The sequence below is a fragment of the Callithrix jacchus genome, chromosome 11 (assembly GCF_049354715.1).
Source record: "Callithrix jacchus isolate 240 chromosome 11, calJac240_pri, whole genome shotgun sequence".
Taxonomy (NCBI): Eukaryota; Metazoa; Chordata; class Mammalia; order Primates; family Cebidae; genus Callithrix; species Callithrix jacchus.
In genome coordinates, this window is record NC_133512.1 from 95,426,385 (window position 1) to 95,453,493 (window position 27,109).

General features: G+C 40.9%; 1 protein-coding gene across 4 annotated transcripts in view; it reads right to left on the minus strand.

Annotated features, from left to right (window-relative positions):
* The window catches only part of ACTR3B (actin related protein 3B), a 101,989-nt gene that overhangs the window by 38,754 nt on the left and 36,126 nt on the right, over positions 1-27,109 (minus strand). For 3 of the 4 annotated variants that reach the window (XM_017975499.4, XM_078343381.1, XM_002751813.7), the window contains 4 exons: positions 19,902-20,026; positions 18,588-18,698; positions 3,960-4,055; positions 2,033-2,140 (listed from right to left, as the gene is read on the minus strand). In XM_017975499.4, coding sequence (XP_017830988.1) covers positions 2,033-2,140; positions 3,960-4,055; positions 18,588-18,659 — 276 coding nt within the window. In that variant the 5' untranslated portion in view covers positions 18,660-18,698; positions 19,902-20,026. The remainder of the gene's footprint in view (positions 1-2,032; positions 2,141-3,959; positions 4,056-18,587; positions 18,699-19,901; positions 20,027-27,109) is intronic. The other variant, XM_078343382.1, reaches the window with a different exon arrangement.

Sequence of the window (27,109 nt, forward strand, 5' to 3'; positions counted from 1 at the left end):
TTGCAAGGACAACTTACTGAATTCCTCCTATGCTTTTTTTCTGATGTACCTAACTTCTAGAAGCAAAAAAGACTTAGCCTTTCTGCAGAGTCCAAGTATTCGCAAAGCATTTTAAGATGGAGATAAAAGATATGTACAATTAAAAATCAACTTAAACCCATAAAAATAACATTAGCTTTCTAATATATAAACTATTCACAGTTACAATATTCTATGCATTCATTACATGTAGTATTTTCTAAAATACTGTTAAATATCAGCTCATGACAGTAGTAAAAATACTAAAACAAGATACATGTCCAACAACAGAAAAATAAATTATGTACTTCCTAAACATATTTTCACAGAATATTTAACCATAAGAGTAAAAAATTAGGGTTAAATTAATATGCAAAATATAACTTTAGGATTGTATCCTGTTAGAATCCCAAACGAGACATGAGACATTCCAATTGTGTTTAAAATGTGTGTCTACGAGTGTGCACACACCTGTCTTACAAAAAGAGCTTAAAGACTATAGAACTAAAATTATAATATGGGTTTCTGGATGGGTTTAGGGGTAATTTTATTTCTTCAAATTTTTCTATTTTATCCAAATTTTTAATGACAAACATAATATTTATAACTGAGGGAAAAACTGAACTAAGATACAATTAAAAATCTTTTCAAACAACTTTCTTGGTAGGCCTGGACATACTATGAAATATATTTTTTTTCCTAAGACAGACATAAGAAATAGGCAAAGAACCAAAGGAGGCACAGGCCAGGGGCCCACGGGAGCCTCATCTGGGATCTCAGAGCCCTGCTCTCTGAGGAAGCCGGCGGCCTGAGTTCATGGTGAGTGCTCCACACCCATGGTACTGACTCCTCCCGAGTTCTGTGGAAAGAAGTGCTGAGACTGGCTTCAAGGGGGCTCAAGTCAAGTGCACACTTCACAGGGCAGGGTATACACCTCTCCTCCCACGGGAAGGGCACAGTGGCAGGAGCACAAGCTATGGGGACAGGAGATTGGCTTTTTTCTCCCTGACCATAATTAAGCCTGTCCACTGCCATGATTCCTAACCTTCAAGGAATTAGAGCATGAGTATATTAGTACAGCATCCCATCACCTTCTCAAAATGAAATGGTGACTATTTTTCCAACTAAAGTAAATGGTTTATTTAAAATCCTAATCTGCATTTTAAAAGAGCTGTGTGTATTGTAAATATATACACATACACATACCCATAAGCATATGCAGAAACATATCTGTAACATACAGAAGTAAGGAGCAATGGTGGTTCCTGAGGAGACCTCACAGGAGGAAGACAGGATGAGTCTGACTTTTCTCTGAATACCCTCTTCAGACAGTTCTGATACATTTTCCAAACAAATGAATTTTAAATAATTCCTTTAAATAATCCATTGGATCAAAAGAAAAATTCAGAGATCTCTTGAAACCCAAATTAGTAATAATTTCTCTAATATTTTGAAAATTAAAACCAAAAACTGGTATTGCAGAGCCTTCTGCAAGCCAAAATGTACACTCTCCCCTTCTTGGTTTTTAAATAAATGTTTAAAACAAGAAGCAATCTGTCCAAGCCTGAGCTGGTTAAAGCCATTCCCATCTTTTCACAGACACAGATGTGCTCCTTCAAATGGCCACACGCTGCACCAAACGGGACATCCAAAATGGCGTCTATCTCCCAACATGGCAGAATCATAAGCCAGGAAAACGTTCTTGTTGATGTTACACCCACAGGGATCAAGCAGAGGCTCTGAAGATCCAGAGACATCCTGGATATTCTCTGACATTCTGATAGTAGAAATATGCCACCGTGAATTTTAAAAAGCGAGAAATACTGGCCATCTTTTTCATTCTTTCCCACACAGTTGGGCTTTTAAAACTTTTATTACCTTTCTAAGTAAAACTATCATCTAGAATGTATTTTCATTCTAGAAGGGTTTTGTTTTTTTTTTTTAATTATTTCCGTCCTTACCTCAAATCAGGTGTTAAGCCTATAGAGAGTTACATATTAACTATCCTGCTTACCACTGGAATAACATGGGTGACTCCATCTCCGCTGTCAATGACTATCCCTGTTAACGTACGTTCACCCACTTGTCGAGATGTCCAAGATGCCGCCAAGGCCAGCACTGCCTGGAGAAAAGACATGAAAACCACTTACTCACAAATGGGAATTCTTTCTAAAGCATCTGCCTGCTCCTACCAGATCCAGTCAACAAACTCTCTCTTAATATGTCTGAGTAACTCTCTCCGTTTCCTATCCAACCTCTAATCCCTGTCCCTCAAATTCCAATTCCAACTTGGACAACTAACATGAAAATTTTGAGTATTTAAAACTGTAGGAGTCAAGTTTTCAATAAAGAAACCTGGCCGAGTGTGGTGGCTCATGCCTGTAATCCCAATACTTTAGGGGGCCAACACAGGCAGATCCCTTGAGCCCAAAAATTCAAGACCAGCCTGGGCAACATGGCAAAACTCCATCTCTACAAAAAATACAAAAATTTGCCAGACAGGGTGGCCTGCATCTGTACCCCCAGCTACTTGGGAGGCTGAGGTGGGAGGATCCCTTGAGCCCAAAGGGTAGAGGCTGCAGTGAGCCATAATTGCACCACTGCACTCCACCCTAGAAAACACAACGAGACCTTGTCTCAGAAAAGAAAAGAAAAAAGAAAAGAAACCTAAAGCTTTACAAAGAAAAGCCAGTGAGAAAAATATTTCATTATAGAATCACAAGATTTTAATTTCTAATTCACTGGTTTCCAGTGTGGGCCACAGATTGGCAATGAGGTCACTTGTAGAATTGTTTAAAATACAGATTACCAGGCCTCACACCCAGAAATTCTAATCTGGACAGTACGGGGCAATTTTTCAAGCAAGTAAGATTCTGCCCCAAAAGGGACATCTGGCAATGTCTGGTACCGTTGGTCTTTGTTGGGGCAGGGAGGCTCAAGGAAGGGCTGCTGTCTTCCAGTGGGCAGAGGCCAGGGATGCTGCTAAGCACCCTGCAAGGCACAGCACAGCACCCACAGTAAAGGACCACCCAGCCCAAAGCACTGAGGGTAGAAAACCCTGGCCAACAATGAAGCCCGAAATCTGTACTTTTAAAAAACATTCTCCAGGTAAACTTGATGCTCAGACCACTTTGAGAACCACCAGTCTTATGTCTCCTATCCCATGGACTATAAATAACCTGGGCAGGGGAAGATTTGGGGTTAGATGCATTTGGAAGTGCTAGAATCCATAGATTTCAACACAGGACACCTCAGAGCCTGAACTGTGCTGACAGGCACTGTGAATCAGCACAAGTAGGCTGCAGGATGCAGCACCACCCACATTCATTTCTCTATAGAACTCTTCCTCCACTCCTCCTTAGAAGACACTAGTATTATGCAGAAAACATTTGGGCAACACCCATTTTATTCATTCCATAAAATTTCAGTCAATTCCCTTACATAAGGTGGCAGGCAAATAATGACCAAATACAACCAAAAAACATCACACCAAAAACCCACAGCTTCAGAACAAGTTCTGCAAGCTCATGAAAACACCGGGTCCCTCAGAAGCAAGACAGTACACTGGGCCAAATTAGAGCCCAAAACCCAAAATCAAAGAGGGGAAACCTCTAAAGGTATTTGTTTTTCTGATCAAAGTAAGTCAAAGATGCCAAAAGAAACAGCACCTATATCTTGTCACTCAGATAAAAATACATTAGACTTTAATGAATGTAAAAAGAGCCAGATGGCATCTATACCAATGGCATAAATAAAAAAGAAAACTCATGGGACACGTTCTCTATGGTCCTGGATGGCGTGGAGGGGCAGGGAGTGGGGCGAGGGAGCGGGAAAAGGAAGAGCGCACAGCATAGTCTTCCAGCAGAGAACCTTGGGAGTTACCACTTCTTCCACTACTAGACAGCTCAGGTGCTTTCAGAATCACAAAAATAACTTTTTACCTGAACTGCAATGTAGAGTCCTGGTACATTAAATGATTCAAACATAATTTCTGCAAGATACTCTCTGTTTTCTGGCGTATTGAGTGGAGGTTCTGTCTGTAAGAAAACATGCACTATATTTAGTGTTTACCCAAATTTCATGTAAATACATCAGAACCATAAACAGGTTAACCTGAAAGTATGTTTGCAAGGACGTTATACAGTGCCCTCATTTTACAGCTAGAGGATGCCCGAGGTGATTAAAGAAGTCTGGCTGTGAGCCTTAAAAGCTTTGAGGTGGCAGAGTTTCTCTCTGAAGGCTTCTGTTCTTATTACCCACCCAAAATAAGAACAAGTTACAGAAAAAGAAACTCTATCTTTGATAACATAACACCTAAACACCCTGAAACTGAATATTCCAGAAGCAAGTTGCCAAGGGTTGTGAAAATACAACCAAGACAAGTGAGGACACCAAAGGCGAACTGGTGACTTCAGGTCTCAGCACAGGAGAGGCAGAGGAGCAGCAAGCCCTGGCTCGGGACAGGCCGGGAGTAAGAAGCCACAGGGCAGCAGAGCAGGCAATGTCAGGCCAAGCACCCTTCAGTCCAGCAGCAAAGGAAGAAGCCAGGGCAGAGCACAACTTCCCCCAGACACTACCCAGGACCTCCCCAGCCTACCCACACGCCCTTAGTCCAGGAAGAACTCTGCTCATTCAAAGACGAGTAAGGGGCACAAAAAAGCCAGTCAACAGTCATATAAAAATACTCAAAGAAAAGGGACAGAGAAAATAGGAAAAACAAATGGCAGACAAAAAACACATACCTAGGGCCAGGTGTGGTACCTCACGCCTATAATCCTAGCATTTTAGAAGGCTGAGGAGGGAGGATGACTTGAGCCCAGGAGTTTGAGACCAGCCCGGGCAATACAGAAAGACACCACCTCCATGAAAATATTTAAAAGTCAGCCAAATGCCTGTGATCCCAGCTACTAGGGAGGCTGAGGTGAGACCACCTGAGCCTCAGAGGTGAAGGCTACAGTGAGCCAAGACTGTACCACTACACTCCAACTTGGGTGACACAGCAAGACCAGACAGGGAGGGGAAGAGGGGAGAAGGGGAAGAAGGGAGGAGGGGAAGAAGGGAGAAGGGGAGAAGGGGAAGAGGGGAGGAGAGGAGGAGGGGAAGAGGGGAGGAGGGGAGGAGGGAAGGAGGGGAGGAGGGAAGGAAGCGGGGAGGGGAGAGAATATCTGGAAAAACATTAAAACAAAGCAGATAAAGATTCCCAAGAATTTCCAAAGACATTTCCAACAATCCAAGTATCTATTTTAAAACAATAACCATCATCAAACAGGAGGAAATGACAGGATAACAGAAATAGAAAAAGAATAAACCTGATTTTTGTCATTCAACAATATACTATGAACATTTTTCCACGTTAAGAAACATGGGTCTATATCTCATATTTAAAACCTTGTGGCAAAACATCTACAATATCCTTTATTATGAATGAACTGTGTACCCCCCACCTCGAATTCATATATTAAGCCCTAACTCCCAATGTACTGTAAATGGAAATAGGGCCTTTCAAGAGGTAATCACAGTTACCTGAAGTCATAAGGGTGGGGCCCTAATTTGACAGCACTGGAGGATGGTCTTATAAAAAGAAGAAGAGACACCAGAAATCAGTCTCTCTCTCCTATTCTCTCCCCTCCCTATGCTCACACAGGAGAAAGGTATGTGAGAACACAGCAGGAAAGGTGACCAGGAAGAGGGCCGCGCCAGGAGCCAAACCCGAAGGGACCTCCATCTTGGGCTACTAACCTCCAGAACTGTGAGAAAATAACTAACACTCTGCTGTTTAAGCCACCCAACCTGTGGTATAAGAAAATTACAGCAGCCGAGTAGCCTAATATACCGCTGAGACAGGAAAAGTACAGTCAGCCTCAGCCTTCAACACAGCTACATTTAACACTAGGACACATGGAGCCAAACTTAGAGAGTCCTCGAGGGAAGGTACAATCCAAGAATTCTACATCTGGCCACAGTGTCAATCAAGTATGCTACAAAATCAAAATATCTAATGTTTGAGATGATAGATATGCTAATTACCCTGATCTGATACCCACACATTATATGCATCAAAACATCACTCTGTACCCCATAAATATGCACAATTATTATGTCAATTTAAAAATATATAAAATAAAATATTAAGGAGTACCAAAATATCGATCCTTAAACATACAAGAACTTAGAAAAGTTCATTCTCATGAGTCAGAATTTATGGGTTCATGAACTATTACAGGATAAACTTTATCCAGGCAAGAAGAATCCAAAAAGTCCAGCAAAAGACTTATAGTGAGCAGTGAAGCCATTTAAGGTGTAGAACTAAAGACTTTTCTTTGGCCAGGTACAGTGACTCACGCCTGTAATCCCAGCACTTTGGGAGGCTAAGGTGGGCGGATCACTTAAGGTCAGGAGTTGGAAACCATCCTAGTCAACATGGTGAAACCCCATCTCTACTAAAAATATAAAAATTAGCTGGGCATGGTGGTGCGCACCTGTAGTCTCAGCTACTCAGGAGGCTGAGGCAGGAGAATTGCTTGAACCCAGGAGGCAGAGGTTGCAACAAGCTGATGATAGCACCACTGCACTCCAGCCTGGGCGACAGAGTGAGACTCTGTATGAAAAAAATAAGACTTTTCTTTTCTGGGAATTAAAGAACAGAATGTAAATGTTATAAATTTTAACAGAAAAAAATAATATCAATTTGAGCAATGTACAAGGAAAGCAGAGAGTGTAAAGACACTTGCCTCTTACACTGGAATCAAAAGGTATTATTTCAAACTGACAAAGTATCAGAGGCATTAGTAAGCATAAAGTTAAAATGTTAACATTGGAATAAGTTTAGTAACATAATTAATCAAAAGCAGGTGGTGGAGAGAAAAAAGAGGAGGCAAGAATATGTGGCGATACCAACCTGGTCACTGATTACAGCAGGAAGGAGATAGTTACCCCTAAACAAATACAGGGTAAATGTATCAAATTATACTAAAATATGCAAAAATAAGACCTTTTAATTATTACTAAGAACAAATACCTAATACAAAGCAAAGAGAAAAACAAGTCTTCAGTTAAAAAATACTAATACATAAATAAAACACATTAATATGAAGCATAACATTTTTAAAAATTGTTAAATTAAGACCAAACATATCTGTCACACAGTAGCATGCCACACCAGTCTGGTTAAGAGATCTGAAGTCAAACTGACTGGGGTCAAATCCCAGCCCTGCACTTTACCCAGGCTTGGGAAGTTATTTCCTCTCTCTCTCCCCGAGTCTCCTCATGGGTAAAGTGGTGGTAACTAGCACGTAGCTCACAGAGTCGGAAAGATGAAAGGCAGTGTAAATAATGTGCTTAGAGCAATACTGGGCACACAGATGTGTTCAATGGAAGTGAGCTGCTATTACTAAAATTAATCAGTGAGAAATTCGACTACTAAAAGTCTTTCAGTTAAAAACAAAATCAAATTACATTCTGAGGCTGAGACCCAACCAAAACAAAGTAGCTCAGAAAAGTAAAAAGTCAACATTGCTGGTATCAGAAGATCAATAACCACCTAAATACCCATCCCTAAGGAACTAATAAATTATGCTACATCTAGAAAAGGTAACACTTTGCAACAATGTAAAAAAGTGAAGTCTATGAAGAAAGATCTCTGTGATGAACTGTTAAATGAAAAAGAGAAAGGTGTCCGTTCAGCATACATTCTTAAACACCCTTCTCATCAACAATTTTTAATACAAACTTTTTTTTTTAGACAGATTCTCACTCTGTCACCCAGGCTCGAGTGCAATGGCGCAATCTCAGCTCTCTGAGAGACTCCACCTCCCAGAATTCAAGCATTCTCCTGCCTCTGTCTCTGGAGTAGCTGGGATTACAGTCAGGTACTACCACGCTCAGTTAAATTTTGTATTTTCAGTAGAGACAGGGTTGCACTATGTTGGCCAGGCTGGTCTTGAACTCCGGACCTCAAGTGATCCACTTACCTCAGCCTCCCAAAGTGCTGGGATTACAGGAATGAGCCGCCATGACAGGCCTAAAACTATTTTTAAACAACAAGGTGTGCTTGCCTGTAGTCCCAGCTACTCAGGTGGCTGAGGCGGGAAGATCACTCCAGCCCAGGAGTTCGAGGCTGTATGACTGCACCTGTGAATAGCCACTGTACTCCAGCCTCGACAACATAGAGATTCCCTCTCAAAAAAAAAACAGTCCAGGCACAGTGGCTCACTCCTATAACACCAGGACTTTGGTGGGAGGCTGAGGCAGATGGCGGAGTTCAAGACCAGCCTGGTCAACATGGGGAAACCTCCTCTCTACTAAAAATACAAAAATTAGCTGAGGATGGTGGCAAGTGCCGTGTGCCGGTAATTCCAGCAACTCATGAGGCTGAGCAGGAGAATCACTTAAAACCTAGGAGGCAGAGGATGCAGTGAGCCAAGATGGTGCCACTGCATTCCAGCCTAGGCAACAAGATCTACACTCTGTCTCAAAAAAAAAAAAAAAAAAAAAAACAAGGTGTGGGGAGAAGGGAAATAATGCGGAGTTGTTCAATGAGTGCAGAGTTTCAGTTCTGCAAAATGGAAAAGTTCCAGAATCTCTTACACAACAGTTAACATTATTAAACTATACACTTAAAAATGGCTAATAGGGTATAAATAGTATCAGGTATTCTTTTTACAATTTAAACAAAAAAACACATTTAATTGAAAATCCAAGGTGTGTAACAGTACATATATTGTGTTACCATTTGTGTAAAATAAGTGTGTGCTAACCCATATGCCTACACACAATGACCCCTGGCTAAGAACTGGTAAGGTCAGCTTCCTCCAGGCAGGAAAGAGGCAAGGGGTCATGCTTTCTAGAAATCTTCCAGCACCTTATCTGCACTGTCTGTGTATCACTTCTTCAAACAACAAGCAAGCAAATCTACCTACCAACCAGCCTGGCACTTTAAACTCTGGCACAGAGGCTGGTGCAAAGTTCAAACATGCTGCCCCAAGTAAGTTTTAGTCACTGTAATTAGCATCCATCAATTCCTGGACGGGAGAGAGGAAGCCGTCTCAAAACATGGAAGACAGAATAATGAAGTCATACTCAAATAGAGCCTGCAAATAGGGGACATAAAAAGCACTCTGCAGCATGTTACTGATTTCAGTGTGCCTACTCAGGGGCTGAGGAGATCAGATTTGCTAATAGCAGTGAAGTCCCCAGAACACAATCAATAGTATAACTATTAGTGATTACTACTTTAGATCTCCTTCATTTAAAGCACATGAGTAAGAGCTGCAGCTTCCAACAGTAGTTGGTACAATCTCTCTCTTATGGTACCTTCTATCAATCTGAAAAATGGGCCTAATAACATTACCTATCTTAGAGGGTTGCTGGTGGGCTTAAAAAAATGAGTTAATACTTGTAAACACTTAGAATGGGACCAGGCACAGAGAAGTACTCAATAGGTTGGGCACAGTGGCTCACGCCTATAATCTCAGCAATTTGGGAGGCCAAGGTGGGGCGGATCATGAGGTCAGATCAAGAACATCCTGGCCAACGGGGTAAAACCTCACCTCTACTAAAAATACAAAAAATTAGCCAGGCATGGTGGCGCGCACCTGTATTCCCAGCTACTGGGAAGGCTGAGGCAGGAGAATCACTTGAACCCAGGAGGCAGAGGTGGCAGTGAATCAAGATCACACACTGCACTCCAGCCTGGCAACAGAGCAGGACTTCATCTCACCAAAAAAAAAAAAGTACTCAATAAATGGCCATAATTGCCAATACTGTATCTCATTCCAGAAGAAATAACTTATTAACTAAAGAAATCCCTATAAAGTTGTTTCTCATCTTAAATAGGAACCCAAGCATAATTGTAAGTGAAATAAAGCATTAAAACTGAGTAAAATAGGAACCCAAGCATAATTATAAGTGAAATAAACAAAGCACTGAAACTGAGTAGAGGTGGAGAAGCATCAGGAGAGAAAGGTTAAGGAGTGATGAAGAGTTATGAGTACAGCTGGGGAACGTTTCTTGCCTCCCAGCAAAGAGCTGCCTACTTAACCTGAAGCAAAAAGAGACGCTCAGGAAGACATCACCAACAAGAATCACATTAACCCTGGCTCCCTGCATTCTCTCTGGGTCTAAGTTCAGGGTGAAATCATCATCCAAGTAAATCCCAGATGGATGAAGATTAAATATAAATATTAAAGGAACATGGGTTTTACGACATAAAAATTTAAAGTTACGGATGTCTAAATGAGAGAAAAGCAAAAGAGAAAGGCAAAAAATTAACTGAGAAAAGTAACCTGCTGCAAATACAACAAAAGCAGCTTTCTATCTTGATTACATGAAAGCTTCCAGAGAATAAGCAGAATGTGGTGTCTACTCACAACGGAATATTATTCAGACTGAAAAAGGAAGGAAACGCTGGCACACGCTTCAACATGGATGAACCCTGAAGACTCTAGCTAAGGGAAATAAGCTAGTCACAAAAGGACAACTACTACACGATTCCGTTTATATGTGGGCCCTAAAGTCATCAAATTTAGAGAGACAGGAAGTAAAATGGGCACTCCAGGGGCAGATAAAGGAGTAACAGAATTTGTGTTCAATGGAGACAGAGGTTGAGCTTGAAAAGATGAAAAGGCTCTGGAGACAGACGGTGGCAACGGTGTATAAATGTGCTACCACCACCAGGCTGTACATTAACAAACGGTTCAAATGGTAAATTCTGTTATGTGTATTTTAGAATAAAAAATTTTAAGTAAAAACAAAGTTCACAGAAATCACAGCAACAAGAGAAGCGATAAAATAATGATATGTAAATGAGCACAAGGCATGAATGGACAACTCATGAAAGAGGACATACAACCAATATGCGGAACAATGCATAAGGGCAAAGCTATCAAAAATGCAAATTTAAAGCATAAGGTAAATTTTAATCCATTAAATAATAAAAAAGATATTTACTAACGCTGACAAGAGTACAAAGAAAGCAAGCCTCTTGTACAGGGCTGACGGCAGTCTAAAACGGCACACTGTGCACAGACTAATACAATTATTAACACCGCTGAACTCCATAATCAAACACTGCTAGTTCTTTTTAAATAAAAAAAATACTCAAAATATAGGAAAACTGTATGCACAAAGATTATTTCTTATAAAACCAAGAAAATTTCCTAAGCAGGAAATACCTACTAGATAATCATATAGCTGTTAAAATGAGGGCTATGAAAACTGTAAGAAAATGAGGAGTATAATATTGAGTGTAAAATCATTTTTAAAATGGGTAAAAAGATTAAATGAAAATATACTAAATGTCAACAGTACCTATGTTAATGTGATAAGACTATAAAAAGTCCCATAGATATCTTCCAAATTTTCTCTCATACTTAAAATTCTACTATAATGAAGGGAGGAAATAATCTCTACATTTAGTGTTAAACTCTGAGTTATGGCTGTGGGGCAAGATCACACAAACTCCTAATGTAACTTCCTAATGTATTTTATCCACAGAGACTTACAGCAGCAAGATGGCAACGCCAAGTGGCAGACGCAGCACATCTTGCCACAGCTTCCTCCCAGCCAGCGGCTCCCTAACGTGGATGACACTCTCCAGATAGGTAAAATCCAGCCAGAGTTGTGAAAGCAGCTGAATCTTTGCTTTGCCACTGTGTTCACGCCTGTGAGTGACACCATTACGGCAGGCACTGTGAGACACATTTACCGATACTGCAAGTTCATTACTGACAGACCCCTGCTCTATTATGTGAAATGTCAACAGGCCCAGAAAAAAGCATTTCCCAGACTTCCCTGTGGACAGGGATGACTAAGTGGGTTAGTTCTGGCCAGTAAGACACAAAAGCTGGAGTATGGTTGCCAGGAAAGCTCCTTAGAAAGCTGAGGTAGACTCAAGTAGTAGACTTGCCTCCTGCCCTTAACACCCTCTTCCTTCCTGGAACATAGAGGTGATAGCTGGAGCTGCAGTAATCAACTTGTGATTATAAGGCATCCTTAGAATGAAAGCCATGTACTAAAGACACTAGAGTAGACAGACCCTTAGCAACACCAGAGAGCTGCCATATCAGCACTGGACTCTGCTGCAAACATATTTTATTTAAGAAAAATAAAGCCTTAACTTTTTTAAACTATTGCTTTTTTACTTCTATTACTTCCTGCCAAAAACAATTCACCATCTTTGAAGAATGCAAATCTATGTATTTCCATTTAAGGGAACAAAACTACAATATAATGATGTTCTCTTGGTTCTTGAATCAAAATCGGCGCTATTCAGGGCCATATCCTTATGGGTCCTGAGTACCACAACCACAAACCCTTCATCTCCCTCAACCTCCCATTTCAGCTCTACCCACCAGCACTGACGGTATAATTATTTCTTTAGGAGACAAATGGAATCAAAACTGTCTCAAACTATGATTTATAACAAGATCTAAATTGGGGATGTCCAGTTTTTCTGGGGTTTTTCCTCTTGTTTTTAAGACCAGTCAAGTGCAGCAGTGAGAAGAGGAGAAAAGGAATAGTCTGGGTTTTTTTCTTTATTTTTTTTTTCTTTTTATTGGCATTTTCACAACATAGAGGATAATCTGTTTTTTTCTTAACTATAGAAGCATATGACCAAAGCATCAATGAATGCAAGCTACATAAACATTTTTATTCATAACAGTGGTAAAATTATCAGCTGGTATTGATTTAAAAATAAATAATCCATGACTATCATAAAACCAAGCCATATTTCAGGATAAAGACTGAAAACTGAACACATGTATCTTATATTACTATACCTCCATGCCCCTCTTTAACTACAGTAAAGAAACATTTTTTAAAATACAAATCCTCAAGGAAGAGAGAATAGGAGAGGAGGCGACAATATACTGGAAGCTGAAAAGGACGTGGAAGAGGTCACTTAGCAAATCCAAGAAAGCTGACCTCTACAATGGCTAGGTCTACACGAATGAAGTGCACGAGGCAGGTGTAACCATTCTCAAGAATTCAGGGAGGAAACTACAGTAAGTCAGGCCATGAACAACTGTGATTCAGATGTAGGGCACTGCTATGTCTAGCATTTTTAATTTCACCAGGTTCATGAAGAAAATGATTTCACAGATCTCTAGCCTAAACTTTACCTAGGGATTTCAAGATAATCATGCATTCATACATTCATCTCTAAAATACCAAGCATGGTATGTTTTATTTTTAGTCATCAGCATTGATTTTCCATCAACAATCAACACATGAATGCTACCAACTCCAGTATCAACATCTGCAGCCTGGAGCCAGCTAGCTGCTCCTTGGCTTCTTCACCCATGCGGCCCAGTGACACCCTTAGACCTCAGCATGTACAAAACCAGACTCTCCTCCTTCAACCGCTCTCTCCTGAGGGAGTTTCTACTCAAGTTTCCCATCTCAAACAATCACATTATCATCCATGCACTGCCCAAACTCAAAAGCTGAATCATCCTAGATTTCTCTCTTAACCACTACCAATTCTCATCACTAAGACCCATCAATTCTACCTCCAGTATATCTCTACTATGTGTAACTTACCCCAACCAACTGTACATGCTCCAAAAAACAACGGCATACAAAGCTAGTGAGGATACAAGCCAGGACAATGAGGCCAAATATGACAGCAGGCAAGGTAACTACTTGAGTAATACAAACAACGTCTGCCCTGGCTCCTTAATGAGTACTGGCTCCGGGAGCCTGGTTTCTCTCCAGTGGCCTCAGCTTCAACATACTGGGACTGGGAGCAGAGTGCTGGGCTGAGGGCAACCTAATAAACAATGTGTGCTCCAGGCACTGCACTGTACTCCTAAATGGAAGTCACCACCCCAGCTCCCTGCACTGCACTCCTAAACAGGAGTCACCACCCCAGCTCCCTGCACTGTACTCCTAAACAGGAGTCACCACCCCAGCTCCCTGCACTGTACTCCTAAACGGAAGTCACCACCCCAGCTCCCTGCACTGCACTCCTAAACAGGAGTCACCACCCCAGCTCCCTGCACTGTACTCCTAAATGGAAGTCACCACCCCAGCTCCTTGCACTGCACTCCTAAATGGAAGTCACCACCCCAGCTCCCTGCACTGCACTCCTAAATGGAAATCACCACCCCAGCTCCCTGCACTGTACTCCTAAATGAAAGTCACCACCCCAGCTCCCTGCACTGTACTCCTAAATGGAAGTCACCACCCCAGCTCCCTGCACTGTACTCCTAAATGGAAGTCACCACCCCAGCTCCCTGCACTGTACTCCTAAATGAAAGTCACCACCCCAGCTCCCTGCACTGTACTCCTAAATGGAAGTCACCACCCCAGCTCCCTGCACTGTACTCCTAAATGAAAGTCACCACCCCAGCTCCCTGCACTGTACTCCTAAATGGAAGTCACCACCCCAGCTCCCTGCACTGTACTCCTAAATGGAAATCACCACCCCAGCTCCCTGCACTGTACTCCTAAATGAAAGTCACCACCCCAGCTCCCTGCACTGTACTCCTAAATGGAAGTCACCACCCCAGCTCCCTGCACTGTACTCCTAAATGGAAGTCACCACCCCAGCTCCCTGCACTGTACTCCTAAATGGAAGTCACCACCCCAGCTCCCTGCACTGTACTCCTAAATGGAAGTCACCACCCCAGCTCCCTGCACTGTACTCCTAAATGGAAGTCACCACCCCAGCTCCCTGCACTGTACTCCTAAATGGAAGTCACCACCCCAGCTCCCTGCACTGTACTCCTAAATGGAAGTCACCACCCCAGCTCCCTGCACTGTACTCCTAAATGGAAGTCACCACCCCAGCTCCCTGCACTGTACTCCTAAATGGAAGTCACCACCCCAGCTCCCTGCACTGCACTCCTAAATGGAAGTCACCACCCCAGCTCCCTGCACTGTACTCCTAAACGGAAGTCACCACCCCAGCTCCCTGCACTGTACTCCTAAACGGAAGTCACCACCCCAGCTCCCTGCACTGTACTCCTAAACGGAAATCACTCATCCTAGCTACACTACACTATACTCCAAATCGGAAGTCACCCATCCCAGCTTCTCTGCACTGTATTCCTAACCAGAAGTCACCCATCCCAGCTGCACTGCACTATACTCCTAAATGGAAGTCCACCACCCCAGCTGGTGCAAAAGAAAGTTCCTCCACGCTGAGGGAAAATCCATTTTCTTCCACTGATTAAGAGCTGTATAAACGGGCCCTTCCTGAGGGATTTTTTCTTTTCTTTTTGGAGACGGAATCTTGCTCTGCCGCCAGGTTGAAGTGCAGTGGCGCATCTGAGCTCACTGCAACCTCCGACTCCCTTCCTGAGGGATTTTCCTGGGTGGTTTTGACTATTCATGTCCCCTTATATAATTTTAAGAACCCCAAAAAAGACAGAACTCCCTTACGCCCTCCTTAGAGCACCAGTCACCTCACACGAGGTCCTCTTCAAGACTGTGTGCCAGTGGTGTCTGCTCATGAAGTCTCCCTAGAACAGAAAACTGGCCACGCGGCTCACTGTCTACACCGCGCAAAGGCTTCCTGACCTCCTCTCTCCACAGTCTCCCACTCTCATCACCCTAACCCAGTCAGTCCTCAGAGTCACCATGCCTTCTCATTGCTGGTCGTCTGCATGTGCTACTTATTTGCTCTTGCAGGATTTATATTCAAAAAGTTTGAAAATTCCTTCTGAAGTTCTAATTCAATTTCCACTCAAGAGCACTGCATCTCTTTGAAATCTCTGAGTCCGTTCTGAGCTCTGGACAATGCAGTACTAGGGAAGAATGGAGTTCCCAGGTGCTGTCTACTCAGTCCACATAACCCATGTAACCTGAGTCTCTACACCTCCATGAAAACAGTGGCCAGAAGCTCATTCTCTCTGCATATTCAGACTCGGCACAGTCGTCAGAAAGGGTAATTCTGTGAGCTCCTAGGGGGTCCATCATTTGGGCCTCTTAGACTCTCTTAAACCAAGAAGCCTTTACCTGATGGGCCAGTTCAGTAAACATCTTCAATTCACCTTGATGGCTTAGCCTTAAATCTTTCCACCTGGTTCACTTCCCTTTATTCCATCAACACACAGTTAAGGACATATACCTGAAGGAAATTTACCATTCTCATCACTTCCTCAACCACATCACACAACAAAATGACTTGCAGAATTCGAAGCACAACATACATAATGCAGTATTTTCTTATGCTTTTAATAATAAACAATTGGTTTTGCACATTCATTGCAGGTACCCATTTTTAGCAAATGGCCTTTTCCATGTTCACACCAAACCCCTCCCATTCCATCCTGGCAAATGGTTACATTTTACTATATCATATATGCCAGCTAAATCAGGAAAAAAACTCCCCTTTAATAAAAATGTCCTGCGCGCTGTGTCCTGGTGGTCCATATTTGCTCCACATGCCTAAGGTTAGATATCCCTCTAAGTAAAGCAAGAAGAACTCCTGGCACAGTAAGCTGAAGAAGACAGAAGGAAGCAGCTGGGCTCGCTGCCTGCTCCTAAAATCTTTTCCAACAGGTAGTTTATGTGATATGCTAGAGAAGGAAAAATGCCAAATCTGACAGGTGGGAATCTGTGATTTGTTTTGGCTGTAAAGACAAAGGCACTCACACACAGTCAGTTTCTGGGCTCCATGTGTTCCACATAAACCACTGGGAGCCTGGCATGGTGGTTCATGCCTGCAATCTCAACACTTTGGGAGGCTGAGATGGGAGAATCATTTAAGCCCAGGAGTTTGAGGCCAGCCTGGGCAACACAGCAAGACCTCGTCTCCACAAAAATTTTTTAAAACTTAGCCAGTCTAGTGGCATCTACCTGTGGTCCCAGCTACTCAAGAGGGTGAGGTGGGAGGATCAATTGAGCCCAGAGTCCAAGCCTGCAGTGAGCTAGAACTGTGCCACTGAACTCCAGCCTGGACAAGACAGCAAGATCCCATTTCTAGAAAAATTAAATACAAAACAAAATCATAAAATAAAATAAACCACTGTGGATGTACAGAGCAAAAACACAGAGTGGCCTGTGAAATGCAGTAGCCATACTTGGCAATTTCAGTTGTGAAGACACAGTTACGGAAAAAAGATCAAAGACTGGCTTTAATATACACTGGATATATATTGGTTATAGAGTTACTCCATATTTAACAGTTATTCCATTAACTATTAGCCTCATAGTTAAAATATTTTTTATACCAGATAATTCTTAAAAACACTTCATGTTCTAACATTAGAAAGAATTCTATAATTGGAAATGGGACCATTTGACAATGTACTTGTAGGAAAAAAAAAACCCAAACCTAAATCATGTAGCTTTACTATGCAGCTTACGTTACACGAAACTGCTCTCTTTGCAAGCATTCTGTACATGCAATTAATTTTAACATGAAAAAAAACATCTCATGGAAGAAAACATGTAACGCTGAGTAGAACCATCAGAGAACCAAGAGATATTTCTTCTCGTTTAACTGTGATCTTTTATTTCATCTGAACAAAATCAATTAGGTATCATAATTAGGGCCCAAAACTCAGTTCAGTTTTATTTTACAGTAACATTTAAACCCTAAAAAAAAATAACATCTTGACCTGCTTCCTCTGCTCTAAGTGGCAATAATTACAATCATCTTGCCATGTCTCAAGGAAACAGAAGTAGGCAGTTGGTTTACCCAAATCCATTCCTCCTTCTATTGTCCTTGCTTTTGGAGGCCTGTTTAGTTCCTTTCCCTCCTCCAGGGTTCAGGTCATCAGACATGTTCTCCCCATCCCCTGCTCCAAGGAGAAAGTCTTGATGAATCTAAGCCAAAGTAATTCCATTCCTCTCGCTCTAACCAGGTTAGGCATAGGCAGATGGGGCAAATCTGCTAGAAAGGTTTCTGGGAAGTGATGTGCAGGGAAAACCTTCTACATCTGTATGGAAATATCCAAAGAGGTGATCTAGGAATGAAGCGGCCACCCTGGGGCCAAGGGGAACAAATAGAAGAGCTCAAGCTAATGCCGTAGACTGCATGCTCAGTTCCATTGCTGAGCTGCTAAAATAACCAGCCCGGGAACTGCCTCACCTTGGCTTTCTGTTTGGTAAGATAACAAGCCTCTTTTTGTTCTGAACAATTTTTTTTTTTTTGAGACGGAGTCTCGCTCTGTCGCCCAGGCTAGAATGCCGTGGTGCGATCTCGGCTCACTGCAACCTCTGCCTCCCGGCTTCAAATGATTCTCTGCCTCAGTCTCCCGAGTAGCTGGGATTACAGGCACCTGCACCATGCCCAGCTAATTTTTGTATTTTCAGTAGAGACGGGGTTTCACCATATTTGCCCAGGCTGGTCTCGAAACCCCTGACCTCGTGATCCACCCACCTCGGCCTCCCAAAGTGCTGGAATTACAGGCATGAGCCACTGCGCCCAGCCTGTTCTGAACATTTTTATTGAGCTTTCCACTATTTTCAAAAAATCTAGGGCGTTTTAAATTCCTGATTCATGCACATATCTTTAGAAGGAATTTAAAACGCCCTAGAAAAGAATAATCTTCAGTTTAAAATCTAAGCAATTTGGAATTTACAGGAATATGTTCCTCTTAGTTCCAGTTACTCACCATTAAAAAATAATGGTCCTCAGGTTCAGCTCGAAGATATTTAAAAACCACTTGCTCCATGAACCTTTCCATAAGATCCCAGTCTTCAATGATTCCATGTCTTATTGGCCACTGGAGGACGAGAAACCAGAGTTGTCAAACCTCAGTTCATGACAATAACAGCAACTGTTTAACAGTGGCACAGAAGAAACTGCAATATTACAGAATAAAGGTCTCCTTGTTGCAGTTTTTGTTAATTCTTGTAAAAAAACAACAGCATTAAAAAAAAAAAGATTGTTACATTAAAAAAAGATTAAGTTACATTATTATTATTGCTCATATTGTCCTCCACTCACTTCTACAAACAAAGAATCACCCTAACAATGAGGTGGGGATGGGCCAGGCATGTTGGCTGATGCCTCTAATCCAACACTTTGGGAAGCCAAGGCAGGAGTATCACTCAAGCCCAGGAGTTCGAGAACAGCCTGGGCAACATGGCAAGACCCTGACTCTACAAAAAACGACAAAATTAGCCAACGATGGTGGTGCGTGGCTGTAATCCCATCTACTCGGGAAGTTGAGGTGAGAGGCTGAGGCTGCAGTAAGCCAAAATAGCACCACAGCACTCCAGCCTGGGTGACAAAGTAAGACCTATCACTAAAACAACAACAAAAATGAGAAACAGAAAACTGCAGCTAATTACCATAAAACTGGATCTGGAGCTTAAAAAAAAAATGTCTGACAAGTTAATCAACCTGCAGTTTTCCAGAGGAAGGGATCTTGCTTTCATTTGTGAGCTGGTGTTTCCTGAGTCTATTCTGCATTCTAGGGATCTGTTAATTCCCTTCATTCACTAATCAAAAATACCCCTCTTCAAAAACAAACACCAGCACCACCTCTATTCAAACTTAAGAATATAAACACATTCCAGGAGGGCTTAGTGACTCACACCTGTAATCCCAGCACTTTGGGAGGCCGAGGCGGGCAGATCACAAGGTCAAGAGGTCAAGATCAACCTGGGCAACATGGTGAAAACCCGTCTCTAATAAAAATACAAAAATTTGCGGGGCATGGTGGCATGTGCCTGTAATCCCTGCTACTCGGGCAGCTGAGGCAGGAGAATCACTTGAACCAGGGAGTCAGAGGTTGCAGTGAGCGAGAATCCGCCACTATACTGCACTCCAGCCTGGCAACAGAGACTCCAACTCCAGAAAAAAAAAAAAAAGAATATAAACACATTCCACGACTCACAAACCCAACTTCTAGATGGCTATTTTGCATTACTCATCCTGCTGCTCTACACTTAAGAGAAGCAAATTCCTGTCTGAAGGTTACCTTTGTAGCATACGTAGGTTTATCGATGGCTTCATCTCCTATGAAAAAGTCAAGGTCATCAACTCCCCTCAACACTCTCCTTTGGGCTTGGTCAACTACCTTTGCTGACTCTCTGATGGCAATACCTTAAAAAAAACATACAGAGATTTCTATCACTACCCATACCTATTTAAATGATCAAAAGGGATAATATCCCTATATACGTACAAGTAAATTTCCATTGTTAGGGTTCCACATGGAGTCAAGGGTGCTCACAGAAATGACAATGTCAACAAGCACACAACATAATACAGAAACTAATACAGAGACAGGCTGTTCTATTCTGGTGTGATTTTCAGAATATACAAAGGAACTGAGCTGCTCTGCTTTTATGTTGACAGAAGCTACATTACTAAATTTCTCAGTTTTATCTGGAAAAATTCCTCAAGACTGTAAGCGAATTGCCTATACATCTGTAGCTTCCCAATTTAAAATACAATATAGAAGGGGAGGAAATTCTGTATAATACAGAAGAGGAGAATAAACTGAAAAATATTGTCTACAATAAAATTCTACATCACATAGCCTTAAAATGTATTTTTAGTTTAGTTATGGGGGGAAAAAAAGCCATGACTTCCCATAAAAGGATAAATTAGAATGTTATTGGTTAATATCTGTAACCCAAAAAAAGAACCATAATCAAATAACTATTATATTAAACTTCCAAATATTAATGGCTTCATAATACATTCTTTTAATAAGATCTTAACCTTAAATACTTGAGGATACATTTAATAGTAAATACTCATATCAAACTTCATTCCAGAATTTAACATCTAATGGAATGTGGACGGCATCACAAAGATTCCATTTTCCACTTAAATTCCTAACCCCTGGTCACACTCTGAGCTTTCCCAAGAGCTTATTTTCATTCATCAGGTCTCTACATAAACACCTTCTCATTCCTTGAAGGCTTCCTTGACAACCTGTAGTTCTGCACATGTGTTTGATGCTTCCACTGGCCCTTCTATACTTACATTATGGCATTTTTCAGGATGAATTACGATTGTTAAAGATTAGTCTACCAAACTAGACTGTAGATGCCTTGTAGTCAAATAACATCCATCTTTTACTGTTTCTCCAGTGGGAGGATCAGATGTCATTAATAATAATAATTTACATTTACTGAACACTCTGCTGAGTGTTTCTTTTTGCACACTATTTTATTTAAGCCTCATAGTAGCTTTTGAGACAGGTACTATTATCTGCATTTTACAGAAATGGAAGCCTAACAATCTATCAAGGTCACACAGCTTCTAAAAGACACAGATAGGATTTGCACCTAAGCAGGTTCCTATCAGAATAGTCATTAGAGAAACATTTGTTAAATTAATATTCTACTCCACTAAAATATTTACTGTGGGTTTGAGAAATGGTAAAACTATACATAAATAATTCTAATATAAACCTAATTCCATAAATACACTAATGACATCTCACTACTTTTAATGTATTTCTGATGAAAGAACAGCTCTCTAGCTATACATATATAAGTGCTAGATAAAATTTCTCTGAATTGAAACATCAAAATATTTGTGACTTACTACCTAAAGTGATGTACAGAATCAGTACAATCCTTACCAAAATACCAATGGCATCCTTCACAGAAATAGAAAAAATAATCCTAAGTTCATATGGAACCACCACAAGATACCCCAAATAATCAAGGGAATCTTTAGCAAAAAGAACAAAGCTGGAGGGATCACACTACCTGACTTCAAAGTACACTACAAACCTACAGCAATCAAAACAGCATGGTACTGGTATAAAAACAGATATGCAAACCAATGGAACGAAGAGCCCAGAAATGAATCCATGTATTTATACTCAACTGATTTTAAACAATGGGCAAAGTGTAAATAAATGGAAAAACTTGATATCCACATGTAGAAGAATGGAAATGAATGCTTCTCTCTCAATCATATACAAAAATTAACTCAAAATGGATTAAGACTTATTCAATATAAGACCTGAAACTGGTGAACTAGTAGAAGAAAATGGGAAAATACTTCATAACATTGGTCTGGGCAAGGATTTTTTTGGACAAGACCTTAGGAACACAGGTCACAAAAAGAGACAACTGGAATTATCAAACTAAAAATCTTCTGCACGGCAAAGAAAACAATCGACAGAGTGAAGACACAATCTACAGAATGGGAGAAACTATTTCCAAACTACCTGACAGAAGATTAATAACCAAAATATATAAAGAACTCAAACAGCAATAAAAAAAAATAACCCAAGTGAAAAATGAACAAGAGCCCTGAATGGGCATTTCTCAAAAGAAGACATACAAGTGGCCAACAGGTACATGAAAAAAATGCTCAACATCACTAGTCATCAGGGAAATGCAAATCAAACCCACAATGAGATATCAAACACCTCACCCCATTGAGAATGGCAATTATCAATAAAGCAAAAGATAATAAGTGCTGGGGACAAGGTGGCAAAAAGAGAATCTTTATACACTATTGGTGAGAATGCAAATTAGTACAGCCATTATGGAAAACAGTATAGAGGTTCCTCAAACAATTAAAATCAGAACTACAATATGACCCAACAATCCCACTACTGGGCATATACCTAAATGAAATGACATCAACATGTTGAAGAGCTAGCTGCACTCCTATGTTTACTGTAGCACTATTCACAATAACCAAGATATGGAATCAACCTAAGTGTCCATTAACAGATGAAAAGATAATGTGGCTTTATACACAATGGAATACTATTCAGCCATTTCAAAAAAGGAAATTCTGTCATCTGCCCCCAACATGGATGAACCTGGACATTATGTTAAGTTAAATGGGCCAGGCACAGAAAGACAAATATCACGTGGTCTCATTCATATGTAGGATCTTAAAAAGTAGATCTCATAGGAGGTGGAGTGTAGAATAGTGATTACCAGAAACTGAGGCTAATAGGGGATGGAAAGGACAGGGAGATGTTGGTCAAAAAACAAATAACTACAGTTAGACAGGAGACATAAATTACCAGAGATCTAGTGTACAGCAAGGTGACAACAGTTAATACGATATATTACATTCTTAGAAAATGTAAAGAGAGTATGCTATGTGCTCTCACCACAAAAATGGTAACTATATAAGATAATGAATTTGTTAATTAGCTAGATTTAATCATTTTGTAATGTATATATACTTCAACACATCATATTACATATGATAAAAATAGACAATGTTATCTGCCAATTTAAAAAACTAAAATCAGAGCCAGCTATGGTGGCTCATGGCTCATGAATGTAATCCCAGAGACTCAGGAGGCTAAGGCAAGAGGATCACTTAAGCTCAGGAGTTTCAGAACAGCCTGGGCAAAATAGCAAGATCCCACCTCAAAAAATGCTAAAAAATTAGCCAGGCACAATGGCACAGATGCCTGTAATCCCAGCTACCCAGAAGGATCACTTGAGCCCAAGAGGTTGAGGCTGTAGTGAGCTATGATCACACCATTGCACTCCAGCCTGAGCAACAGAAAGAGACCCCATATCTAAAAAAAGTTTAAAGGTCTAAAATCTGTTTTTAATTAAAAATATTTTTTAAATCCTTGTGACTGAAGTTCAGGAGACAGTAAATAATGTTTCTAGACTGGGCGCAGAGGCTCACACCTGTAATTCCAGCACTTTGGGTGGTCGACACAGGCAGATTGCTTGAGCCCAGGAGTTTGAGACTAGCCTGGGTGATACAGTGAAAACCTGTCTCTATACAAAAAAGTACAAAACCTAGCCGGGAGTGCCAGCTCCTTGGGAGCCCAAGACAAGGGTATTGGAAAGCTGTGGCTGCAGTGAGCCATGATCACGCCACCATACTCCAGCCTGGATGACAGAGCAAGACCCTGTCGCTAACAAAACATAACAAAATGTTTCTGAACTAATTTCTTCAAACAGTCCAGCCAAGTTAATTTTTCTACACAGCTACTTCATAAATGAGCACACAGGCTTTGAAGTTCTGAAAACCTAGGTTTGAGCACTGACTCACTACCTGACTTGAGGAAAGTCATTATTACCCTCAGTGCTCACTCCTCTAAAATGCATATACCACTGCCTACCAGGATGGTGAGTATTACATGGAACAACGCTTACAAAGTGTTCAGCGGAGAGTACGCTACAGAGTAGTAGTCAGTAAACATTATCTATACTAAATTGGAGGCCAAACTTGTGACTCGCTGAACACTGAACAGGCACCCAGATACAACCATTCCAGAGAAAAAGTGAGAAAAATATTATAAAAATATGTTTATCCAGCAATTCTACTTCTAGAAATTCATTCTGAAGAAATAATCATTGAGAAAATAAAGGTATATATACAACAATACTCTTTGTAAAACTAATTGTAATAGCAACAAATTGAAGGGGGAAACTTAACTGACCTGAAATCAGAGATCAGATAAATTACATCAAATCCTTAGAAAGAGCTACTAAGGACCGGGTACAGTGGCTCACGCCTGTAATCTCAGCACTTTAGGAGGCCAAGAAGGGCACATCATGAGGTAAAGAGATCTAGACCATCCTGGCCAACATGGTGAAACCCCCGTCTCTACTAAAAATACAAAAATTAGCTGGGCGTGGTGATGCATGCCTGTAGTCCCAGCTACTCCAAAGGCTGAGGCAGAAGAATTGCTTGAACCCGGGAGGCAGAGGTTGCAGTGAGCTGAGATCTCGCCACTGCACTCCAACCTGGCGCCTGTCAACAGAGCAAGACTCTGTCTCAAAAAGAAAAAAAAAGAAAGCGCTACTAAGTTGCCTTTCAGAATATGCACAGTGTAACTCCACTTTGGTAAATTTACAGAGTTACATGTGTGTGTTTAATGTAAATTCAGAAAAATAAGATGGCTAGCCAAAAGATTAATACTGGTTAACTGTGGGTGGTAGAACTACCAGTGACTTTTGCTTCTTCTACTGGGTATATTGGTTGGTTTTTTCAACTATTAAAAGAAAAGGTAAAGAAAATAAAAGTAAAAGCTAATCTTTTGTTTGTAAGCTAAAGCGCTGCCATCTTGACCAGAGCTAAAAATAATAATAATAAATAAATAATAAGCATTTACCCTGTTACCTCTCAAAATCACTTACCTTTAAAGCCTCATTTCCAAATGAAAAGTTTTCAAGGTAAGTCAGGCTACAGAATTTTCTCCAACAGAAAGTTATTAAGATAGCTAGAAATTTATATTAAAAATTATTCCAAGACAAGTTAGTAAACATATACAATTATTTCTAAAAGTAGATTATCTGGAATCTCCAATTTACTACAAATGAAAAATAACAACAAAGCTATAAGGTTAATTTGAGGCCAGGAGTGGTGGTTCATCCCTGTAATCCCAGAACTTTGGGAGGCCAAGGTGGGCAGATCACCTGAGGTCAAGAATTCGAGATCAGCCTGGCCAATACAGTGAAACCCTATCTCTACTTAAAAAAAAAAAGAAAATTAGCCAGGCATGGTGGTACGTGCCTGTAATCCCAGCTACTCAGGAGGCTAAGTAGGAGAATTGCTTGAACTCAGGTGACAGACGTGGCAGTGAGCCAAGATTGGACCATTGCACTCCAGCCTGGGTGACAGTGAGAATCCGAATCAAAAAAATAAAATAAAACAAAATAAAATAAAGTTGAGGTCATTTTCTCAGAAAGACATCTTGAAGTGACAGGATAAAAAGGTGAAAAGAAAAAGATACAGGGCAGAAATCACTTTCCATGCCTCATTTTCTCATTCCAACTCACTGCCACATTTATAGTCTCAAAGCTATCAAGTTATGAACAGTGGCACAAAACTAAAGGACAGAACTTCTGCAGAACTGAAGAAAGCAAGAGTGAAGTGGAAACACTGGGGCTGAGAATGAGACTGAGAGGCGAAGAGGACGTTGGAGACCTCGGGCTGAACATGGGCTAGAAAAGTCTGGCGGGCCACACCCATCTCTGATAACATCCATCTCTGACCACTCTCTGCAACGGCACACTGACTGACGTGGCACAGAACTTCGGTATTCCAAAGGGCCACTGGCGAGACAGCTTGTAGCAAACCTCAAATATCCTCACCCAATGTGCCACTACAAGTGACAGATTCTATCCTCTGGGCAAGATCAAACTTAATTGTGTGGGAATTCAGAATTAAACTGCCAAATCAATATAAAAGATTGTAAAGAGATAAAGGCAAAAAGATTCTCCAATTCATGACATTACTCAAGTTTACCAACTATTTGAGGGCAATATATACAACCAAAAGCAAAATAGATCTCATCTGAAGACTCTAGGAAAAAAAAAAAAGAAAACCAAAAAGCTACCACCTTAAAGAAAATGCTAAACTTAGTAAGAATGAAACTATGACACTCAAAAATTTAAATGACAAAAAAGTAAATCCTACCTCTCCCAAAAAGGCAAGTCAAAGCACTCTGACCCCAAATCATAGATCTATGTATGTATCGATGGCCCTTAAAACTTAAAACACATACACAACATACACACACACACACACACACACACACATACACACAAAGTATACTTCTTTTAACAACTTTGCAGGAAGCAGCTGTATCCATGCAAGAGAATAAAAGTATATAGAGCTTATATTTCAAATATTTTGTCTATACCTATGGAAACCAAGGTGTGGCCCAATCAGTTCTCATGAACACAATGGAGAAATGTGTCTAAATAATCTATGTCACCCAAGCTATCTCAAATACACCACAACACACCACAGTGCCCCACTTCTACCACGACCCAGCAGTAACATGGAACTCCTCCCCAGGTGTCAACAAAGGCCAAGAGGAGAACCTGAACTCTGACCCCCAAACTGGCAATAACGAAGTGGTATCCCCATTCCCCTGCTGGAGCAGTGTCAGAAAAGACTTGCTAAAACACAAAATTAAAATAAGACATTCTTAACCTAATACCCAGAGTATCTAGGTTTCCATTTTAAAACTCTCACCATAGCAAAAACCAGTAACATCTCAACTGAAAAGAAAAAGACAATGAATAAACAATGCCACCAAGAAGACAGAGACATACAATTATCAAACAAGGATTTAAGGAGCCATATAAAATGCCTCAATGAGCAACTCAAATACTCTTGACTCTTGAAACAAATGGAAAATAAAAGAAAGTCTCAGCAAGGAAATTCAAAGACCCAGCAAAGAAACAAGATATAAAAACAAAACCATATTCAAAA